Source organism: Phalacrocorax aristotelis, chromosome 1 (genome assembly GCF_949628215.1).
Source record: "Phalacrocorax aristotelis chromosome 1, bGulAri2.1, whole genome shotgun sequence".
NCBI classification, from domain to species: Eukaryota; Metazoa; Chordata; class Aves; order Suliformes; family Phalacrocoracidae; genus Phalacrocorax; species Phalacrocorax aristotelis.
In genome coordinates, this window is record NC_134276.1 from 60,560,512 (window position 1) to 60,584,084 (window position 23,573).

The 23,573-nt window shown below is 37.3% G+C and overlaps 1 protein-coding gene across 1 annotated transcript in view; it reads right to left on the minus strand.

The window, feature by feature from the left end:
- Nucleotides 1-23,573, minus strand: part of NALCN (sodium leak channel, non-selective) — a 246,892-nt gene that overhangs the window by 206,263 nt on the left and 17,056 nt on the right. The window contains exons 4-6 of the mRNA XM_075090175.1: nt 7,943-8,026; nt 6,229-6,368; nt 5,271-5,399 (exon numbers count right to left, since the gene is read on the minus strand). Coding sequence (XP_074946276.1) covers nt 5,271-5,399; nt 6,229-6,368; nt 7,943-8,026 — 353 coding nt within the window. The remainder of the gene's footprint in view (nt 1-5,270; nt 5,400-6,228; nt 6,369-7,942; nt 8,027-23,573) is intronic.

Genomic DNA, 23,573 nt, shown 5'->3' on the forward strand with positions numbered 1-23,573 from the left:
TTCCTTCAATTTTATGATATACTGGGGGATGTCCTACTTGCAGCATCCTGGCCTCCTGCAGGTTCCACTTGCCTGTGGAAAGTTCACTACTCCCCAGGCATTAATCCTGTACAGCGATTATAAGGTAAAAACCTTCTGAATAAGCATGAAACCTTTTGGAGCTGTGGTAGTTGTAGAGGTGTGGCAGTTATGTTACTCAAATTCTTGTATTTATAGTCATCCAGTTTCACTACAGACTAAAAAATTTGCTCCAGCTTACTCAACAGGAGTATTTACTAGCCAGAGAAGGAGAGGAATCCCATAAGGGTTGACAGGCTGAGTAGAAGTTCAATAAACTTTGATATCTTCACTGGGACAAAGAATTGTGTAAACCCGAATGCCTCGAAATCTTAATACAGGTAAGCACATCTCGTTACTGAGACACCAAGTGCTGAGGTTATTGAGTTCCAATCACTCTATCGTAGATCTTCATTAAAAGGTCTCCTTCTTGCTCAAAATGGAGCTGGGCAAACAAAACAACTGGAAATGGTTTTGTGAAACCTATGAAGCCGGTGTGAAATGAATCAACAGCCCAATTGCTTTGGATAACTGTCTATGTAACAGTTCTAGACAAAATCAGGATTTCTGCTCAGAAATCACATGCCCTCTGAAACTGAGGAGAGTCCACTCCTGAAGACTGCTTCTGTTGGGCACCAATACTGGCCATCACCTCAGCATTCTCTTCCATCCTTTTGATAGGACCCCATTTGGATTGAATTACTTCCCTTTTAGTCTGATGCTGTGTTTTCCTTGATTTTGGTTGGAGTTTAAACACCATCAGGCCTGGATAAGTAAGATTTCCTCTATTTCTTTTCTCCCTGAGGAGTTTATACTAGAGACATATCAGCATTAACAGAGATTGTGAGTAAATCCCAAAGGCAGTATTAAAGCAGTGCTGGTTGTTCAACTAGCATCAATAAATTAATGTGCCCTGTTAAAGAAGTCTTGTTGCGTCGATTTTCCAATCTTGGTCTTTGATTTCTTCCTTTTCTCAGAAATCCAATTACTCATTCATATTTTCCCACTGCTGATGTGAGACAGTATCTTGAATCCCTTTTGTTCTTTTTAATCATATTTACTTCCTCTATTAGATATTGCAGTGAACTTTCAGCTCCAGAGTCTTTGAAGCTGTTTTCTGACATTTTCAGGGCCTATCCATAGACAGATGGAAAGATGACCAAGAACCTCTTAGATCTTTCTATTACTCGGTAATTATTCTTCTTATCTATTTTCCTAGGCAGTTTCTACTTTAAACAAGAAACCTTGCAAAGAAGGATTTTAAATTGACTGCCATGGTGACAAGGCAGACAGGTCTACAGAAATACTCAAAGTATACCTTACTGAAAGCTTTAAAAAAAGGTCCTTAAAGGATAACTTTGGGAGAAGAAATAGATAAGTACTACATTTTATGGCAGATAGCCAATTAATTAGCCTTCTTTGTTTTGATGAGGGAAGGCTTCCTTTCCCCTAGCTCCCATGCAAGCTGAGAATTACAAAAGGAAAATTTACTGTTGTGGAATACTTATAATCTAATCATGCAGTATGAAAGGATTTTTGTGTAGTCAAACATGTCTCGGTAACAAAAATAAAACACTCAGTAGCTAATGTGTGAGGATCTATATAACACTGTAACAGAGTCAAAGCAATTGTTTGGAAATAATTTCTCTTTCCTGTCTTTGTGGAAGTACCTTTTGTATACTGGAGGTGCCCAAGAGTAAATTACAGTAGATTTGGGAACACAACCTATTTCCCCAGTATTTTTTCACTTCTTTGAAATTAACCTCAGATATAACAAAATAACTGCTTATAATGTATGGACTTATCTAGGTAACTGGATTATATATACATTAAATTCCAACCATACTGTGTGTCTTTCAAGCAACTAAAGAAGATCCATACCAAGGAAATCCATGTAATATACTGCTTATTGACAGAAAAAGAGATATACGAGTTGGAGAAATCATCAGGGGAAAGCTGTGATGGCATAACTGTAAAAAGATAAGTAATAATCACAAGGGAATAATGAGTGAGAAAATTGTCTAGGAAGAAGACAGTGTTCCCTGTAGGGAAAAAAAAAGTCTGGCAAAATGAAGAGATTATAAGAATGAGGGAATAAAAGATTTACCACTAAACAATAACAACGAAAAACTTTTCAGCCTTTGGAAGGAAGCGAGATTTTGCGGATTTTACAGATGGAATGAAAAACTCAGACCACAGTTAGCTCACTTCAGTATTTCTGTTTGTCAGAGTTAACATTAGAAAATGACTGGAGGTGGAAAGACGGGAGGTCAGGCAGCGTGGGTGTCAAGAAGGATAGAAAGACAAAAGAATTTGCAGCAGTCAAAGAGGCAATGAGTGCCTGATGAGGCTGCCACATCCTTTCAAATAAAAAAAAGAATAGCAAGATTTTAAGATGCCATTTTCAAAACACACTTCTCTCCCTTATAATAATAATTCAGGAAGCAGGAGACTTAAAAAGAGTTATCTCTACAATTTCTGAAATAGATGAAGTCTTGACCTCAATAATAAGACTTTACCCTTGCTGCTTGCCATAGAATTCTGCATAATACAAGGCAAATCATCTAAAATAAAAGTTCTCACAGGTGGCCATAAATTGGGTGTTTTTCATTTTCTAATCTTGACTTGGGAGCCTGGGATCTCGTTTGCAGAAATACTGAGCATTTACAGCTGTGGCTCATTAAAGACTCTGAAGTTATTTAAGGCCAAGTACAGCCAACTTTGGCCACCCTCCATTGGATGGAACAGAACCACCTGAGAGTGTCAGGCTCAACTTCTGAGAGGAATGTTTAATCCTCATTGTAAAGTCGACAAATTGAACCTCAAAGGCAAAAAGTAAAATTTGCCTAGGCAATTTGTGTGCTTTTGTGCTCTACCACATCTCAGCTAATAGACTCTCTTGAATTCAGAAGTGGCATGTCTCCTCCTTTTTAACTACATTTCGGACCAACGTCTGCCTCTAAATTGTTCTCTTTTGGCATCAGAACTGTTATTTCTTTCTCCATGTTTCTTTTCCCCACCCATGGTGGTTGTTCTTATAAATTCTGCAGCCACCTCTGGGAAGGTCAGCCCTGCCCTATACAAAGAAGGCACAGCCTAACTCCACCCAGTTGTTCTGCACCACATTCCTCAACAAGTGAAAAAGGATCAGGTATAATGATGAATGTTACAGACAAGAAGAAGAAATAAGGGTTTTCAGAGTAGGAATGAGCAGTATGCCAAAAGTAAGGTATAAATCCACATGTCAAGCAACAAAGAAAAAAATATATTGTTCCTTTTGTGAACACCATTTGTCAGAATAAATGGGGCAGCGCTTCTAGGGAAAAAGTGTTTTTCAATGTAACTGTAGTCCTCATATACTACCACGGGAGCCATTTAAATTACAGTTCTGGTTTGGAGATGGCAAAAGTGATTAATTACTTTCTGAAGGTGCATATGCCAGGTACCTAAAAAGTAACTTAACTTAGATTTCTAATTTTTAAACAGCTAAAAATATATATACTTGATGATACTTAAAGAAAAAAGAATTAAGCCTAGATGTTCAACCTCAAGTCTAAAATTTCCTTAATTCTGCGTGCTTGACTTTTCCAACTTTAACCCATTTTAGACAGGTTTTTATTTTATGTACAGTATATTGGAACCTTTTAACTTACCTGAGCAATTCAACTTTTCAAGAACCTAAAACTGAGGTGTTTCTGTAAACTTTTTTTTTTTTTTTTTAAAATAATGCAGTATTCAGAGAGCAACCCATGCAGAAGAAATTGGACAAAATTTTTATGGGCAACCTTAAAGTTATAAACTTAACTTTCAATATTGCAAACATTATTATGTTCCACTTCATCTTTTCTGTTGATTTCAGGGAAAAGCTGTATTCAGTGACACATGCAATAATATGATGCCAAATTTTCCCTGTGCTGTCTATTCCACTTCTTGTTTTTCTAAACAACATAGGTAAATCACAGAATCACAGATCGTCTCATTACCACAAACAAATTTTTCCTGTAGATTTTTTTTTCCCCATGTCTATGGGAAACTGTAAAAAATTCTGTGCTATAAAGATTTTCTCTTAAAAAGGAGGAAAAGTCAGAACAAAATATCTCATTTCCAGTCTAGGCCCCGTACTTTACTATAGTATTGATTAAAGAAATAAGAAAATGTCCAAAAGCAATTTTTTCATTTAACAAAATACCATATAATGTCTAGCATATTCTCAAATAATTTTGTAACCTTTTTTGTACCTGACACTTTTAATAACTTAATTTCATATTTGATAGCTTATAGGACCTAGGTTAGAAAAAGCTTTTAAAACTGAGTTTTGCAATAATCAGACTTTTTGTTCAGTACATTGGCAGACTAAGTGGTGTTTTGCTTTCTTATAATGCCTACTCTATTTATTTTATGTTCTGACAAATTCAATACAGGAATAAAAGGATCCAATTTTGACTAAAGCAAAGGCTACAACTCCAGAGCTAACATTTATCTACCCAAAGAAATGGGGAAAACAAAAAAATAGATTTAACAGAATCTCACAATGTAATGGTGGCTGAGTGTACAGTCAAGCCCTCACTTCAAGAGGACATGTAAGCATGTATTTATCTGTGATTTTATGAGCCACCTCAGTGACAAGAGGCTATACTGTACTTGAAGTTAATCTTGTGTTAAGGTATGTGCTGAATCAAAAACATGATGTATACTTGATCACCAGTTCAAAATATTAATCATAAGCATTTTCCAAAGGTTGGGTAAAAAGGGTCTTTAAATCTGAGAATCAGGTTCCAGTGACCTCATAATTCAGAAAGGGTGTGAGATTCTAGGAGTAGTTTTGCCCTATACTTTAGGTCTGGCCCCATACCCAGGTGTTCTGGGAAAAGATAAGAGAATCCAGAGAAAGCTGATGAATCAGCAGTGACCAGAATCAGCTGCAAGTGGCAATGCTCCTCTTAAAGCCTCCTCTGCTCTCTTGCTCTCTCACCCTAGTCACTCACCCCCTAAACTCAGGCTGCAGCCTAATGCCATAATTTGTAATATCTCTGTCACAGTTAAAATTTGTATTTTTCAAAATTGCTAAGATTTTTGTTTCCCCAGTTTCTTAGTGTATTTCAGTGGACTACTTTTAGTCTATCAAATCCAATTTACACCCACTGATGCTAACTACGATTATACATATGCACTGAAGGAACAGCCCCATGTCATGCCCGCACAGGCTAACTCACCCTGACTGTGTGTCGTCAGTCACGCAATGGTACGTAAAAGTTCCAAACATCTGCACTCCCAGGATCCCATACAAGAGGAGAAAGAACAGAAGGAAAATTGAAACGCTCCAGATCTGCTCTCCGGAACGCCTGGCAAAAAGATAAATATGATGCTGAATGCACAGGCAATGTGAAGCCTCCTCTGAAAAGCTCCAGAATAGAAAATATGCTCACACAGGGAAAGTAGTATTTCACCCTGCAGAAAATTTGTCCTTAAAACTGATCTCTCGCTCCGTGCAGAGATAGAGGAGAGAGCCATGATTTCTTCTAAACCCACAAATTAGGGTAATTAAACCAGCTGTAAACTACAAAGGATGGAACAAAAACAAAAACAAAATGTGTAACATCTAGCTTTTGTAAAATAGTATCTAATGCCTTATACAGACATGATATAATGATGAAGTAAAGCTGATACCAAATACAGACCAAAATACCCTTTCACATTATCATTACATGGCTTTTACCACTACATGCTGTATCAAACATACTTATGAGTGTTTGCTTGCATGTAAGTATCTCTGTACATTTACCAATACATGTACACTTTTAACTGTAATGGTTAGGGAGTGTGCGCGTGTATTTTTATTTATGAGTATTACCCTACTAAGAGTGTTCACCTTGACTACTAAGTGCCCATATTAATGGAACAGAATTTACTGCCATTGGTTGAAAATTGCTGGCTACAGCTATTAGCAAAATGCTTCAAGATTTATTTAAATATTTGACAGTTTTGATAATTTTCTAGGAAACTTGGTGATTCCTTAAATACGGAAAATAGCAAGAATTTTTTGGCAAGAACCAAGAGTCAGAAAGAAAATGCCCATTAAACATGAAGGGTCATTATCTGAGCTGCGTAGTCAGTCTTCTATGTCAAAACTGACATTTTCTCTGTTGTTTTTCAGATAACAGCTCTACTTACTTCAAGATATTTGTTATCCTAGTTCTTGGCAGCTCAAAACGAAAATATATCCGGAATGCTCGAATCATAATGAGTGGTCGTGGAATCCGTAACATGCCCCAAGGTGACATCTGGTCAACTATTTCAGCAATTTCAAACACCTACAAACAAAAGAATCAGGATTTTTCTTTGATGACCCTGTCCTGTTCCTGAATTCATTTACAGAACTTTTAAAATTATGAGCACTTTATATGATTTTTATTTTCACTTTCAATCTTCTATTATTTTGTCGTTCATTTTAACCATATTTTTAGAAGAAAAATCTTAGTAAATCCTTTAATCCATCTCGAAGTTACCCTAATGAAATTCCAAAAATATACTCTGCCTATGTTCGTAATGGTTCTGTCTCAAACAACTGAAGAAGTCTGTGCAAGCTTCTGTCAGCTGCCTGCTTCTGTTAGTCCTACCCCATGTTTCCCACAGCTTTGTTAAAAGTGAATAATTTACATTTCCAACTATGAAAATCAGTATCTGTTTATGTTGCACATCACTAAGGTTTTTACTATGATATAAAAGTACATATACAGATTGCTTTATGAGTTGCAGCATGCTTGTAAATTCTTCATTTAATTCCAAGTGCATGAGAAAACTGTACATGTTCTTCTCCTAGACTCCACTTGCAACACAAATTTCAGCCAAGCCACAGAACAGGGAACCATTTCCTTAATACATTGACAGGTTAGGCACTCCATAAAGACTATTTAGCTTAATGATTGATTGAAAATGGCTTGTCTCTCACTCTCTGAGACTAACTGCTTAATTTAGTATTTGCTCATAACACTAAGAAAATGGTGGGGGAACCTGGCAACGCATAAACTTGGTATTCTGTAGTGTTTATCTGTAATGATTAACCTTCCATCTACATGTGTACATGACGTACCAAAGTTTCCCCTGTGTATAAAGCAGAAAATTACAATGTATCTTAAATTTATCAGAAGTGGATAAGTTACGCCTAACAGCAATCACTACAGAACTTTTACAATCCTTACACTATCCCATGCCCAAACTCACAATCTTCAGTCTGTTCTTATGCAAAAAACTGGTTATGGTTAAGGGGTGACTGATTTGCAGGACACAATTTGATCTGTAAATTAACACTCTTTTTTGCAAAATGTCCAAGTTCCCTTCTTTATAAAGGTTTGTCAAACTGTTTCCAAATTTTTTTTCCTATTGTACTTTAACTTGAATTTTGGAAAAGGTTTTGTTAGGTGTGGGCCAAATTACATGAAACCCCTCCACTCACCATGTCAATATGCCTACAGCAGGGCAAATATCTACCACTGGAATCATACTCCCTTTAGCTGCCTAAGCAAGTCATCAAGGCATCCTACTAGACTTAGTGCGAGGAGATGAGCACAACACTCACATGGAGTAAGAGATCAATGTTTCTCTGAAGATGCTTCTCTTTGCTTTTGACTATGCAGAGGGTTTATGGTAACAAACTTCAGATTAATCCATAACTTCTCAATAAGAAAAATTAAACCAGATAAATTCTAGTACTAATGTAGACTTACAGCAATATGCAATTATGGAGCTATTGAATTCTGCACAGTTTTTTAAGAAAAATTTGACCCATGTACAGCTATATACTTCCACAACTCGTAATTACTGGTTGTGCCGTATATTTTTCACAATTAAGGAACTATTCATTGAAAAAGGTAAATGAAATAATTACCTGTAAAACCAGTGACACCCAAAGACAAAAGACCATGAATCCATCAAACACACACCAACGATCCTTTACATAGGAGCTATCACCCTACAAGAGAGAGAAAAGCTAAGAGGTAAATTGCTGTTGTTTTACTGTCAGGATTTACAAATATCATAAACAAAAGTTCTTGGAAAAGTCTTCCCTGCATCACTTCTAAAATGCCACTTTTGAAAGCCTCCCAAAGCCTAGTATCTGAGTTAGAATATGCTGGAAACATATAAACACATCATCTGGGTGAATAAATGGTAGCTTCATTTTTTTCTCCTCACCTTGTGTCAGAAAGAACTTATAAAGAGACCTACTATTTACATTTTTCTGTAAATCAAAAAATACACAAAAAATTAACATTGGACTCATGTTTTCACTGTATTGCCCATTAAAAAATACTTGCATAGGAAGGTAAGTGTAAAATGCTAGCAATCTAGTATTGTGCCATTCAACTGCTTCAATATTCAACAGTTTCAATTAAATCAACATACTTTTACATTACTTTTTTGTAAGTTTTCAATAATTTTTCATGCTCTAGAAAAGTCTTGCAACTTCCAAAACACTAGGCAGTAACTACCATCTCATCACAGTGTAGGCTTTCAAGTTTCTTTGGACCTTTCCTGAGCAACTCTTTACCATCTCAAAATGACAATTCATTCTTTACACTCCATTAATTGTCCAGCACAAGGATTCAGGGCATACCTTTGCACTACTGACTGGAAAAAACCACAGGAAAGAAAACTGAGCACTGGATCCCTGATGACCCATATGCCTTCCTACCTGTTCTCTGGCTCTGCTTTACACTTCTTCAACTAGCTCCCTAAATTAACACCTGAGCATGGTTTTGGTGATTGTCAAATCCAGAGATCACTCCTAAGAGGCAGCATGGAGAAGACTGCATCCAAACTCAGCTTCCTCCATACCACACTATTCTCAGCCACTGCTCCAGTTTGCATGCTTAGATATCCTCATGTCTCACAAGGACTTGCAACACAGGCCCTCCACTGCAAGCTATAAAAACACTTCTTTGGTGGGCTCCTAATGCCTCACACTTAATTTCAACCGCCATACTGAAAAGAATCTACATTTATTAAGTAGGTTACAGCTGACGGTTTTGTGTACCACATGGAGCGTAGAGTAAATTGGGGGCCAAATGCGTATAGACAGATGCAGCATGTTGAAAGGGAGACTAGACAAGACCAGAGCTTAAGGAAAGTGGATATCCCGGTTTCATGTTGTATAGCGGTAAAAACATGCAGAGACATTGGCAGTGTATCTCGGGGCACAAAAAAACCCTTTTGCAAAAGAGGTTTCTCCTAGGATTGAATATACCCTCCCCTGCCTTATACATTATCTGGTTCCTTTTCTCTCTTTAGTGTTCTTCCAGACACAAACTACAGTGTTTGACATCCACTTTACACAGGTATAATTGGGGAAAAAATAACTGTAAGGTCTCAAGAATCTTAAAGACATTACTGGGCTTTGGCCTGTTACGTGATCCCTGCCTTGATACACATCCTTTTCTCAGTGATAGTTATTTCAGTCAACCTGTACTTGTTTTTAAATGTCTCAGCATCTTCATTGATTCTAAAAGCACAGACAAGATGTTTTGTTTCAATCTAATATCTCCCATGACATACACTATCTTAAAATGATTTATCATTCCTTGCAGTAGGTGACAGCAAGATATATTTTGTAAATAGAAACAAAATACGTGGTTTGTTTTTTAAAAATTTTATTTCAGTGGCAAAAGTTCTTTAGGGCAGAAGTGAACAAAGTAAGAATATAAGGAAAACATAGTAAGTGATTTTCAAACCAGAAATAAAGGACAGAGAACTTTAATGCTATTTTCAGATGGAGGTTTTTCTAACACATAAGGATGTTACAGTTCTCAATCCAAGAATTAAGAGGAGATAGACTGCAAATCAGGGAAGCAACAGAACAGGAACTTCTGCATCATAATTTTAACCTGTCCTTCCTGAAGAAACTAGACTTGGTTCCTGAAGTAAAGTCTGAGCTAATCAGAAACTTCACTCAGGGCTGAACAAACTCAGCTGTTTCAGTGGTTATGTTCATTAACTGTAAGCAGATACATGTTATTTCTCTGCGAAGATCAGCTATCAATGCCTTAAATCTCTTACCCTTTCTCCTCTCCCCCTTCCCTCTTAGTGAAGAAATCTTTGGTGAGATTTGTATCGACATGCAACTTGAGTCTTTCAATTGTGGCTCTGAACAAAGATGCTGATTGGTCTTTCTCTCCCTGAAGAACTCTTTGAAACTTACTTTTCTTCTCTTAAGCACCCTTTGTCTAAAGCAAGTAGTTTTCTCTGAGCTGTGCTGTACAGATCTGAGCATGAGCAGATCCCAGCCGGAGTTCCTGTATTCACACTCCTCCGAATAACCTGTCAAATACTCACTAAAAGCCAAATCTTTTTTTAGAAATTGCTTTGTCTCTGCACAGCATGTGTGGCATGATTGAAGCAGCTCTCCTGTTTTCTCCTTACAAAGGAGACCCTTTGTCGTGACCCTTTCCAGTCTTCTCACCAGTCAGGCTGCTCCACCACCTCACTTCTCTCATTCTCACCTCAGGCCAGCTTCCCCCGCTACATCCTCCCTGACAGGGAGGCTTTCAGTGGATCACCCACAGAAACCTGGGGCACCTGAATTACATCTGTAGAAACCACTCATTTTAGGGGATGGGCTCTTTCCACTTTGCATGTAGGGAGGCTTTGGCTAAATTACTTTCATGTCTGTCATTTGGCTGGCAGCGGACACGGTGGGGAATCTTTAATGCATTTATACTGCGCATTGGCATATGGGATGTTATTTGGTGTTGGAAGCATTTTTAAGGCAGGACCACGTCCTGCTTAATGTGGAAATCAGAATATACCTTTCAGTATGAATTCTGATATTGTCTTCTAGCACTACTTCCATGAAAAATCTAATTCTGACTAAACACAGGCTAGCACTCACATATGAATAGCAATGAACAGTGAGTTACATTCACATTGACCAATGGTCAACAGCAGTCTGGTTCTTAGACTTGGAAAGGAATAGAGGTACATAAAATGTAAATACATCTGGTGGCATCTTACCTAAAATAGCTGAAGTATTGCAATGCATTAATCCCTCACCCCTTTTTCATCATGTCTGCTGAAATTTGAGAATTATTGAGGTTGGTTTTAGCATTCTTTTGTGAATGCACTATCCCAGACCATTTACATTATTATTTTTAAGTCTCTGAAATGTGATCTAAACATTTGCAGAAGATGAAGGATTAGTACTGTAAACTAGATGCCTCACACTGAGACTAATCCAAACCTCTTCAAGTCATTAAAGTTACTGACTCTCTACTGCCTACTGTGGACAGTGGATCCTTTAATGTGCACAGCAAGTCCTGAAAGCTTCTTCAGCAACATGACTTACTGTCTATCTAGACAACAAAATCATTTGCTTCTGACAGAGCAGTGGACGCCAGTCCACTTACACGGTCCACGACTGCAGGCTTGGGACAGCCTTCAGAAGACTTTTGCGCAGTAAACTGTGCCCTCACTTAATGCCTCTCCCAGGCAAACTAAGTGGCACCACTCGAACTCAGTGGACTAACTAACTAACAGCTATTAAACACAAAGCATTTTAAGATACATTAAAAATCTGAAGTCTAAACCAGCAATACCGCTTAGCTGTTAGATGGATCAATCTTTTCTTTGTTAATTAGAGGCCTATTCATTATTTTGTAATACTATTCCTGGTCTTCCCAGACAGTTTCTCCTATTATGCCTCTGTCTTTTCCCTCAGTGTTTATTTACGACAGGTCAGCATCACTGTTAGGCTTGTACACAACCATGGAAATAGCTTTCTTGGTAAACCACACATGTGAAATGCATTAAAAGTCTGCCTCTCTCTTAGAGATGCTAATCTGAATTAATCTGAAAGTTGACATCCCAAAAGAATAGACAAGCTTGACATAACGGTCTGTAATTAAAATATTCTCTGTCCTATAAGAACTTCATTTTCTATGGCAATGTTGCCATAACTAAGGAATCATACCTCAAGTTCAGCATAAGATTTCTTTACCTATTCAAAAATAGGACCAACAAATAAATCTCCTCCCTTCTCCCTACATTCCCCTTATTTCACCAGTTTTTGCTTAATTTTAGCACCATCACATTAAGTAAATACAATGTACTAGCTCATTTCTTCATTTTTTATTTTCACATGCAATACCAATACCACAATAACAGCACTGAGATGCAAAAGATACACTTTCTCAATTGTAACCAGCATATTAGAGATGAAACACCAATAGCCAGTATTAGGTGCCCTACACAGTCGTTACACAAGTTCACAGAAAAAAAAATTTGTAAGACCTAACTCATTGGAAATGTGAGCCAATACAAAATACAGACAGAACCACAGACAGAAGTAATACTATCTGAGGCAGTCACTCCATGACAGCCATTACAGTTTAACTTACACCAGAAGGGAAGACTAGCCAGACTGTAATTTTTAAATAAATGTTTATTCCATTATCAACCTTGCTGAAAACAAAATACATTAAGAAATCACCATCCAAATTGCATAAAGCAGTATGCTAGAAGACTGATCATGTCTGCCAATTTTGTTAAGCAATTTCAGTATCTCTTCGGTAAAGTAGACAGCTTAGCTAGATGATAGCACAGTCATCTCCTAGGCCATTCTTGCCCTGCTTATCTCTTAACATCTCAGGATGAACAGCATATCCCTGCAAGTTAAAAGCCTCCTCTGCCTCCCTGCTTGCCTTCAGGAATTTCTTCTCTCTCATCCCTGACTACAACCTGTTCTCTGAATCTTTCCCTCCTGCCTTTTTTCAGCTGCCCCTGTGGGAAAGCTAAATAAAATAAGTGATATGACATTAGCTCAGAGTAATCAGATTTATCATCATCTGCTCTGGAAAGGAGTCCCATAGTCTTGGGTCTGCCTTTAGGAGAACCTTAGTCTCCCACTTTTCCTTACAGTCTCTGACAAACACGATAGCTGAAAGATGGAACAAATGTGAAGACACCAGCAAGCTCAGCAGCAACCAGCTACCTTGCTATTCCGTCATGGCCACGGGATCCTGCCATGTGGTGCTGGTAAATAAAGCACATCAACAACTCTAGGAAATTTTTCAGATCACCCTGTGGGCTACTTTGTTTAGCACTTCAAATAAACATTAAAGGGTGGAGGCTGACATTTACTGGTGTTTTAGGAGCAGCATAAATGCACAGGAGGAAACAGAAGGAATAGAGGGAATCAAAATTTGGGAGTATAATTTTTCCCCCTTCCGCTATTCTCAATGTAATGCAAAAAGAGCAAGCTAGGAGAGAGGGCACAGCTGAGTTAGGGGAACAAGACTCACCCTCCCTTCCCCATTCCCTTACTCCACACAAACACAGAAGGGCACGGAGGCAGGAGTGGAACAGAAAATTAAAAGAGAGTTAAAGGGAGCACCTTGCCTAACCTCACTCTCTGCCCTGCAAATGCAGATAAAGATATACATACACACACAGAGGGTATGTGTCTCCTACCCGGTCACATGCATGAGTACATCCCTTATGTTTCTGGCTCAACTTCAAACTTTCCGCATTTCCTTAAAAACCTGCAGTTTACAGGTCTGTTTAGTAGAATGATGTGGACAACCCAGCTCAGCCCCCAACCTGTCAAATACTTTCAACATTTTTGTCACACAGAAAAGAGAATGAAGAGATACAGCCTAACCAAGAAGAAAGACTGCCTATGACTTGTGTTCCCAATTCTCCTCTTCCAACGCCCCCAAAATAAAACTATTTCTCAAATGTGCTCATGTGTCAAACATTAGCCCCCTTCTTCCTTCTTCAGAGCTTTGCAACTCCTCAGCTGCCCTAGGAACCAACTGACATCGAGTTGCTCGAGTGTGTCCAGAGATGGGCAACGAAGCTGGTGAAGGGTCTGGAGAGCAGGTCTTATGAGGAGAGGTTGAGGGAACTGGGGTTGTTTAGTCTGGAGAAGAGGAGGCTGAGGGGAGACCTTATCGCTCTCTACAACTACCTGAAAGGACGTTGTAGCGAGGTGGGTATTGGTCTCTTCTACCAAGTCACTAGCGGTAGAACAAGAGGAAACGGCCTCAAGCTGCGCGAGGCGAGGTTTAGATTGGGTATTAGGAAAAATTTCTTCACTGCAGAAGTGGTCAGGCATTGGAAGAGGCTGCCCAGAGAGGTGGTGGAGTCTCCATCCCTGGAGGTATTTAAAAGACATGTAGACGTGGCACTTCAGGGCATGGTTTAGGAGATATGGTGGTGTTGGGTTGCTGGTTGGACTTGATGATCTTAGAGGTCTTTTCCAACCTTAATGATTCTATGATTCCATGAAGCGGGACCTGAGACAGACAGACAACTCTCAGCTGCACTACCTACTTAAAGCCCATCTCCTACTCTGTGCGACATAGAAAATTTCAACCTGAAACATTGTATTATGCAACAATCAGTAAATTATATACCAGCCATCTTTTAATACAAAATACTTCTGTAACCATAAAATGATGATCCATGCAGGAAACAAAGGAAATTGTGGATTGCTTAGCTAAGAACATGTTAATAACAAAAGAAAAACTGGCATATTTTAAAATGGGTGGTTACCTCCAAGTTAGTCCTCTCCAACGGTAATAGTATCGCTTCAAAATGAACCAACATTTTTTTTTCATAAAAGTCCGTATTTGGGAAAAAAAGAAACAATAAGGGGGTGGGACACCACTTCTCATTTCTGTATGTCTTCATTTTCTCATAAAGCTTAATTCACAGGAACTTATTTAAAATACATTTTTAAAAAATAAAATATATATAAGAACTTATTTAAAATATATTCACATAACAGCAATTGATTTGTAACAGCCAATAGAATTAAATTGCTGTGTGAAGCTGAACTCTAAACAGTTATAGTGGGTGTAATATCACTTTTTCATCACTGAATTAAACAATTTCAATTTGTAACAACTCATGTATTGTATTGAACTGCTCTGTTATCAGATGCTTCCAAGTAACACATTACATAGTGCATAATTTATCTTTGTCATAACATGTAACGTAATATTTATAGTAATCTCGTAGTCTATGCTAGAAAAACATTGGAAAAATCACTTGATGTTACAGCACACAAACGAAAGTTACTCTGTTTATAATTTAAAAAATGAAATACAGCTCTTGCTCGTCCTTTGGATTAGAGGGTGATTCCATGCATGTTACAGACACACAACAGACACAGTTCCCATCTATTATTACAAAAAAGCTATGATCACTACAGAACCACTACTTCATCATTTGCCATAATTAAGAAAATAAAAAAGTAATTTGTTGAGATTTTCAGATTATTTTAGGAATTATCAATGAAGATGTAAAGCTATTTCATTCATTAAAGACTAGTCTCAAACGTATTTTTAAGGCACACTAGACTTTTGTTAATTTTTGTAATTAACTTCACCATACTTAGTATTTCATATTTCATATTGTAATGGGAGGTTTTTAAACTATAGTATTCACCATACCATTTCCTGTTTCTAATAGAAAGAAAAAAAATAATCCACCAAAAAGCCTGTAGAGGAAGAAACAATCCCAGCCATGAAGTAAGAATCAAGACTTTGAAACAGAAAAATAACGTTCATTTTACTTGCTAAAAATCCTGTACCAGTGTTTGCAGTAAAAAAAGCCGGGGGGTGGGTGGCTGTAGGAGTTAAAAATGGTGTTTTAAGCCAAAACTGTTAAAGAAAATTTAAAAACAAAACAGAAGCAAACATGAAAACATTACATAACACTCCCTTCCTCAAGTACAAAAAGTATCAAGGGGAATAACCACTTCCACAAAACGATGGAAAGGAATGCCTCAACACACCTCCCGTATCAGCCAAATCACTGTAGGGCATCTCAGTTCAGCTGAGCGACAGGTAATTCAGATTGTCCAACATTCAGAGCTGCCAGGCACAGCCTTCACGTATAGTCAATAGAGGACAGATGATAATAGCTCCTTATCAATACCCAACAGTAGGTATGGCTACAGAACATGTTGGGAAGGGAGCTTCACTGTTTTAATGCATTGCTGCTTTCTTGATACACCACTTCACCACTGCAGATGGGTGCCAACACGTCCTGCAGAAAGATTTCATGTGTTCCTACACTGAAAGCCTACATTTCATTTCCCTCTCCATCCGTCTATTAGCCAACTGTATTCAGTGCCGTAAGTATTGCTTTAGTAGCTGACTCGCCTCCTTTGGATGTCTTAAGGGTTCAGCAAATCTAAAAATGGCTGATCAGGAGGAGGATTAATAGGATCCCCCTATCTGGAACCGCACTCACTGTTTCCAGGAAATGCACAGGAAAAAAATCTTCACTGTGAGAACAATTAAATATGTTTCCCAGAGAAGTGCTGGCATCTCGCTTGCTGGAAATATTCAAGACTCAGCTTGATAGGACCCTGAAAAACCAAATTAAGGCCCTGCTCTGAGTAAGAGATTGGTCCAGACCATCTCCATAGGTCCCTTCCAACCCAGACTTCTCTCTGGTTGTGTGCATCTAAGACAATCTCCTCAAGATGCCACTTCCTTGGGGTAGACTCCAGTTCTACCTCCAGTTCCACATTCATGGATGTCTGCTCATGCTTCGAAGTTCTCTGCTGTGCTTCATCCAGCAGTAACCTGCTCTCCCACAGCTGCAATGTTTATGGTGGATGCAATGGGTGGATTTGGATCCAGATGTTTCAAGGTGAAAGCTTTCACTCCAAAGCACCAAATATTGCCTGGAGACTGAATAGGGAGATGTGATACGCAAACGGTCTCGTCTAACATGACGAAACTCAGATTTACGATCATCATTCACAACTCTCCTCGAAAAGAAAAAAGCCAGAGTGATGAAAGTTGGAATAGATAAGAAGGAAGCACTTTTCAGAAAGAAGATTTTATTATTTGTTAATTAGCATTATTAAAAGCTGGCGAATCTATCTTACACTACGCAGGTCGGGAAAAGTTTATTAAACAACAATCATAGTGTAGATGTAAGAAAGCAGTATTTGTATTAGTGGTGGTGAACAACACTCTGAAATGAAATTTTACATTCACTTACTGCCTTAAAAATCCCCCACAAATTTTGTCATCTTCATGAAAATACAGCTGCACAGAAATATTCCCTTCCACAGGGATTTAGAAGTCATTAAGATTTTTTTCATCCTGATGTATTCTTTTATTCTCTCAGATTAAGAGAGAAGACAGCATGGGCATAAAATAAAATAAAATAAAATAAAATAAAATAAAATAAAATAAAATAAAATAAAATAAAATAAAATAAAATAAAATAAATCAAAATAAAATAAATCAAAATAAATCAAAATAAATCAAAATAAATCAAAATAAAATAAAACATAATAATACAAAATAATACAAAATAATTATAGTAGACTTACCTGAAAATGCAAGTTTCAACACAGAAAGGCACATTAAGGATGAAGTTCCCTCTCTTCCTACCAGAATACATAACATGTTATGCAATATGTTGATTTCACTGCTACCCCAGTCTATGTGTCATTTTACATGACACATTTTACATGAAGTGATACATTAAAAATATCCCTTGATAACAGCTGCTTTCATAAAAAAAATAGTAGAGTAATCCTTGAAAGTGCCATTAGGAAGGGAAAAAATTAACATTACCATAAAGTTTTGTTCATCTACTTGATCTGTATATTGAAAGAGCAATTTCCAAATACATTATGAAAGTCAGTATGTGGTATATTTTTTGTAGCAACTTTAAGGTTGAATTTTGATCACCATGGTAAGTCACTAAGTATTATATGGACACATACTTCAAACCACGGCCAAAAATAACTTATCACTAGAAATTTCTATGACCTGTTGACTGGCTAAAAAATATTACCATTTTTATTTTAGAAATACTGCCTATGTAAGTTCACTAAGTAATTTAAATGCCTTTGATTTTCTAATACTCTAATGCAAAGATGGTGCAAAAAGCCCCACTGTGTAATATGACTCATTACTTTCCTGTAATAAACACTCCAAGAAAACCAGGCACAAGTAACCATAGAAACAGGTGCGTATATTCTAGTGCCGTGGTCTCTAACCTTCCCTGGCCCACAGGCAGTAACACCCAACTAGCAGCATGCTGCAGGCAACTTCGTATTTGTTTTTCTCATGATAACCGGTTTTAATTTTTTTAATTTCCTGTGGCTGGGAACAGCATCGGAGCATTTCACTAGCAACATGATCCCAGAAGGCTGGAAACAGATGTCCTTGTGATGGACATACGCACTTAGCAAAACAGCAACAGACAAACAGAGGAAAAAGGCGAAGAAGAATCAACTCTTGTAGACTGAATGTTCTTATTCAAATAATGGATATGGAATAATATTTAAAATTAACAATCACAGCTGCCAACAACAAAATACTGCAGTATTTTTACATTAAATTTTAAGACAATTTGAAATAACATACATTTTGCCAACACAGAATAGCATGAGACCTGCACTACCCATCTAGGTTTCCAACAGCATTATACATAGTACAGAATTCTATTTTTTAAATATAGATATGTAAAATAATTTGTCATACAGACAAACAATTTTTACCTTATGGTCCCAAGATGTAGAGTCAAAGGGGAAACACAAAGCCTAAATCAGCTAGGTCTCTTTTCATGTTTGCTCTGTGAGCTTTTCACTACCACAGGTAAGTAGTTTTCTATTTTTTCCCCTCCACATAATTACACACTGTTTAATCAAAGCATCTCATCATTTTCTCATTCTTGGCACTGATTCTAGTGGTTATGCCCCTGCACTGCAGACTGAGGTTCTCGCTCCTGTTTGTGACTTGCACATCCCAAGACTGAGCTTTGAGCACCAGGCATCACAAGCAAGCAGAGCATGCTGACACGGGATGACAGGAGACACATATTCTGTTTTACTACCTGACCTTTGAAAACAACAGCTTCCTAATAACTCATTTATATGCCATGGGGCACGGCATATCTAAAGTCACAGAGTGCAGTAATTTCAGAATTTCCATCTTCCGTTTTCAGTCTGTAACGCAGCAGAAACTCCCTTGACAAAGTTACTAAAAGCTGGTGAGCTAACTGACAGTCTTCTACTGCAACTCAATTAATATTTACATCATTTATCAGAAGGATTAAACTTATTTTGTAATTTCTCCATTCTTGATAGATGAAGGTGGAATATATTAGAAGTACCAAAAAGAAGGTAAACCAGATATTTGTAATAAGGTACAGTAAACAACAGTTCTGTAATCCATAACTCAAGACAAGCTTCTGAATTAGGATGATTATGGAAGAAACTCATTTTAAGTATAAATGAGTTAAAGCTATAAGCATTAAGAAGAAGCTGGCATCCAGTTGTCTGAATACTTTCTGTAGTGCCCACCTGTCCACTCACAACAAATCTATAATGCATTATAGTAATTGCTGACTGTGGGATACCTAAAGGCTAGGTGTCAGCCTAGGTACTTCAAGTCAATGAAGAAAAATAGGCCAGATAAATTACCTTTTGGAAGAGCCTGCTTTAGACACAACTTATTACAGGCAACTGCAGACCCTCAAACTAGAGTTGATGAATCCTACTAAAAGTTTTTCTATCTTAAGCCCAAAAATCTATTTTGCGCAAGCAAAGATAAAGTGTCAGAATATAGAAACTGGAGACCGTTGCAGACCCCAGTTTAGATCATGGCAACTGGAGTATTTCATTACAGCATAAAAAGCCCATGTCCACCTCACATTGCTTGCACTACAGGTGAAAATTTCGTATATTGGCAGAGAACTGAATGTACAGAGTTAAGCCCACATGGCTCCAGCTTGCTCCTGTCCTTGATTCTCTCCTCTTGAGCAGACAGATAGCATCTACAGCAACCACAGCACCTATCGGAAAAACAAAGGGGAAAATGTGCTCTCTGCACAGGGCTAAGGCTGCCTGGGAACACCCGACATGCTGAAAGCCACTGGTTTCAGTTAACTGGCCTTCAGTACTGAACAGAGGCAAAGGAAAAGGCTCCCATGTATCTGTGACTGTGTTGGGAGAAGATTAAGCTTTGTTTCAGTTCCTGCATGAATTCACCAGGAGTGTTGAAAGCTAAAGGTGCAACCATTCAGTTCAGCCCCTTGCAGGAGTACTGAAGTCACTGAATAGCGCTCAGTGCTACCAAAATAAACTCTGACAAATCCACTCACAACTACTTCAGTTAGTACAAAAGTTTCGCTGTGAATGTAATTGATTTAACAATGGCAGAAATGTCAAGGACCATTACTTCTGACTTCCTATAATCTCCTTTGTTAGCTGACATGTGTCACAACTACACAGTGAAAAGAAAGACATTTCTATTAAATTCAGTGCACTACTTGTGCTATATAAAAAAAATTCTAATTTTCAGCATGATGATACTAAAATAAGTGTCAGCTAGGCTTTTTTAACAGACAGGAGAGAGAACTCTCACACTTTTCATTTTACAGTGTTACTCTTCTAACAGAGGAACAGGATAAACCATGCCTCCTTTTCACAACATGATTTCAGTGTAGGTTTTCTAATACCATCGTGACTGTGTTTAGAAGCCGCAATGAGGATGTGGTATAATGAAGATAATCTCACATATGCTCAACATGTCCATGGAGTAAAACGATATCCATTCATCTCTCATTCCCTAAAGGCTAAATTTTCTCCTGAGACATCTGTTACTTGGTTCTTTTTTGTTGTAGTGGATGTAAATTATTTCATATCATGGGGACAGTTTCCTGAAAATTTCTTAGATTTTGGCACATTTTCTTCTTTTGTTCTTTTACTATATATAACGCCATCAGTGCGACTGTGTCTAATACAAGCAATTTACCTGGAATATTTCTCTATCTCATCATTCCATCTCCTAATACAAAGGCGAAAAGTAAAAATTTCTAATAAAGATAAGATACCTTTAAAGTAAGGTATCCTTACCTTGCTCATACCCATGTGAGGTGACCTTCAGAAGACACCTTATTAGAAAGCAGAAGATAATTTTTGCAACACACTGATTAAAAGAAATACAAAGTCCTTTTGTCACTGGTAAGGTTCCCTGTTTTCCTTCAGAAGTCTGATGTTCATCTAATATCACATCTGCTTTAGGCTTGAGAGTTATCTTTCATTTGTCTAATTCCATCCCACCTCCTTATTTCAATGAGGAGATAATTTTGGAAGCTTTCCTTGAATCAACAAACAGACCTATGTCAAGCACATACAGTCACGCTCATAAGTGACATATGAGTGGGCATGTAGATGCGAGCTTTGATTCTGAGGGACTGTGAGTCTTGTCAGTTAGGCTACAAGTTGACTCATGAACTATTTCGACAGACTCAAGCATTAGTTAATTCACAGTGCTCTCAGAAGTCAGCCAATCAATCAGTAAGTTATGCAGTAGACAGAAACTGCATGTGATTGGGAGACCAGTTTAAATCTTATTCAAGATACCTTGAAGGAGATTGATCTGCTTTCATTTAAACAGACTTAATACTTCCTTGATGCAGCTGATGATAGCTGAGCTCTTTCTGACCAAGGAGCCTGAGACATAAAAGAAGCCAGAACCAGGGAGTCACTGAACTCTGTTTACATTCTGGCAAATAAAGATAATGCAAGCATATTTAGGATCACTTGAAGAAGTGGAATTCTGAACTGAAGAGACCATGAAAATACCAATGTCAAACTGATTTCAGTAACTTTCACCATTGCACTAAATTTATTACATTCTATATATTGGTACACAGTGTGGTACTGTGGTGGCTAAAATTGCATTTATTCCTTAGAAGGCTGTAATTTCACTCACAAGACCAAAGTAGTATATTATGGTTGCACACAATGTTAAATTTTTAGATTCTTTATACAAATATAAATCAGTAGCAAGAACTAAAGTAACGATAATTTCCAGCTGAATGTGGAAGTTCCAGTTTCATGATCCCAATGAACCAGAGGTTAGTCACTTATCTAGACTTTGCCTATGTCTGCAAATCTTCATACTCTAGGTAATCTGGCAATCACCTTATTATGTTTCCTGATAAATTCCAAGTAACACAGAGTATTTCTGACCTAATAAAATATTACTTAGAGCATAAAAAAGTTGTTGCCAAAGAAGTAAATATATTCTGTGAGAGGCTAGTTGATAACAAACCCATTACTGTTTACTATACCAACATAAAAGAGAACCTTGACTTCTGCTAAATCACTGATACTACATTGTGTTATTCAGCCACCCTGGTACCAGTGGAGCTTTGTGTTTCAGGCTACTATGATCCAGCCTGTACCTGCTGAGCAGACATACCTGGGGAAAACATTACACCATGAAGATGGTCTAAGTTAATGCATTTCCATCTTATATGAGAGAATAACAAATAAAATTAAATTAAGTAATCTCTTGAAACACCCCTGAACTATTCACTGAACTGAATGAATGATGACATTGGACATCACATTAGGTCTGGGAGACTTCTAAGTCCATGACAGTGATGGTTATTGTTCATGCTCTACTGTCAAAAATAATTAAAATAGAAGTTTGATTTCATTCAATTAAAACATTCCTATTCCTAAAATCCACACTACTCTGGTGTCATTAAATCTCACGTAAAATTTGTGTCAACATGCAGCCTTTCCTCACATACCATGTTTTGACCTTCTAACAAGTCAAAGTCAGGAGGTCTCCTGGCCTTTATTCTTACCTTCAATCAACCCTGAAGTAGAGCTGTACTTTACATTTACTGTTTCTAGGTCGGAGATAAAGAAATAACACATAAGTGGTAACGCTAAAAGAACCTCATTCACTATTTTATTAAAATGGCCTCTTTTTTTTTATTTTACACACTCCACAGTTTTTTAATGTGTAGAGAGTCTGTGATATTTACCATTAATCTTTTTTTTTTTCAATGACTTTTAAAGAGATCAGAATTTTTAATTTCTGAAACATTAGGTCTTTTTACGGTATGTCTGTAACACAATTTCATAGGCATCTAATAACATGCCTCATAAGCTCTTCCTACAAAAATACTGATGTAGCTAAGCCATACCATTCATTAATTCATGTGCTACTCAGCTTTGAAATCATTAAAAAGTGTGACGGACATAGAAAGGTTGGAAAAAAAATATAACTATGAAACTTGCACATCTAGGAATGCAATACTTTTTAAAAATAGTATTTAAATATTGCTGTACTTATTACAGCATACTTTCATGACAGAAATCCATATTCAAAATTATTTGCTCATAAAAACCTAACAGGTTAAACATAAAATAGCAAGTCACAAAAGTTTCTCTTAAAACTATTTGAATAACTTGCTTGACGAAGTAATTAACACCTAACTTTTAATGTTGTCAAAATATTTGGCTGGAGGCCAGGTAGTTTTCGTGAAAGTTATTCTCTAGTCAGTGGTATTATATATTTACTGACTTCATCTATTTGAAATAGATTTAATACTGTGTACACAGCATTCTCCTGAGCTACTGTACCATTTTACAGTGAGCTCTATCACAAGCCATCATCCTTCAATTTAGAACATAATTTAGAATACAAGCATAAAAATATGTCTTAAGAAACAAACTGACT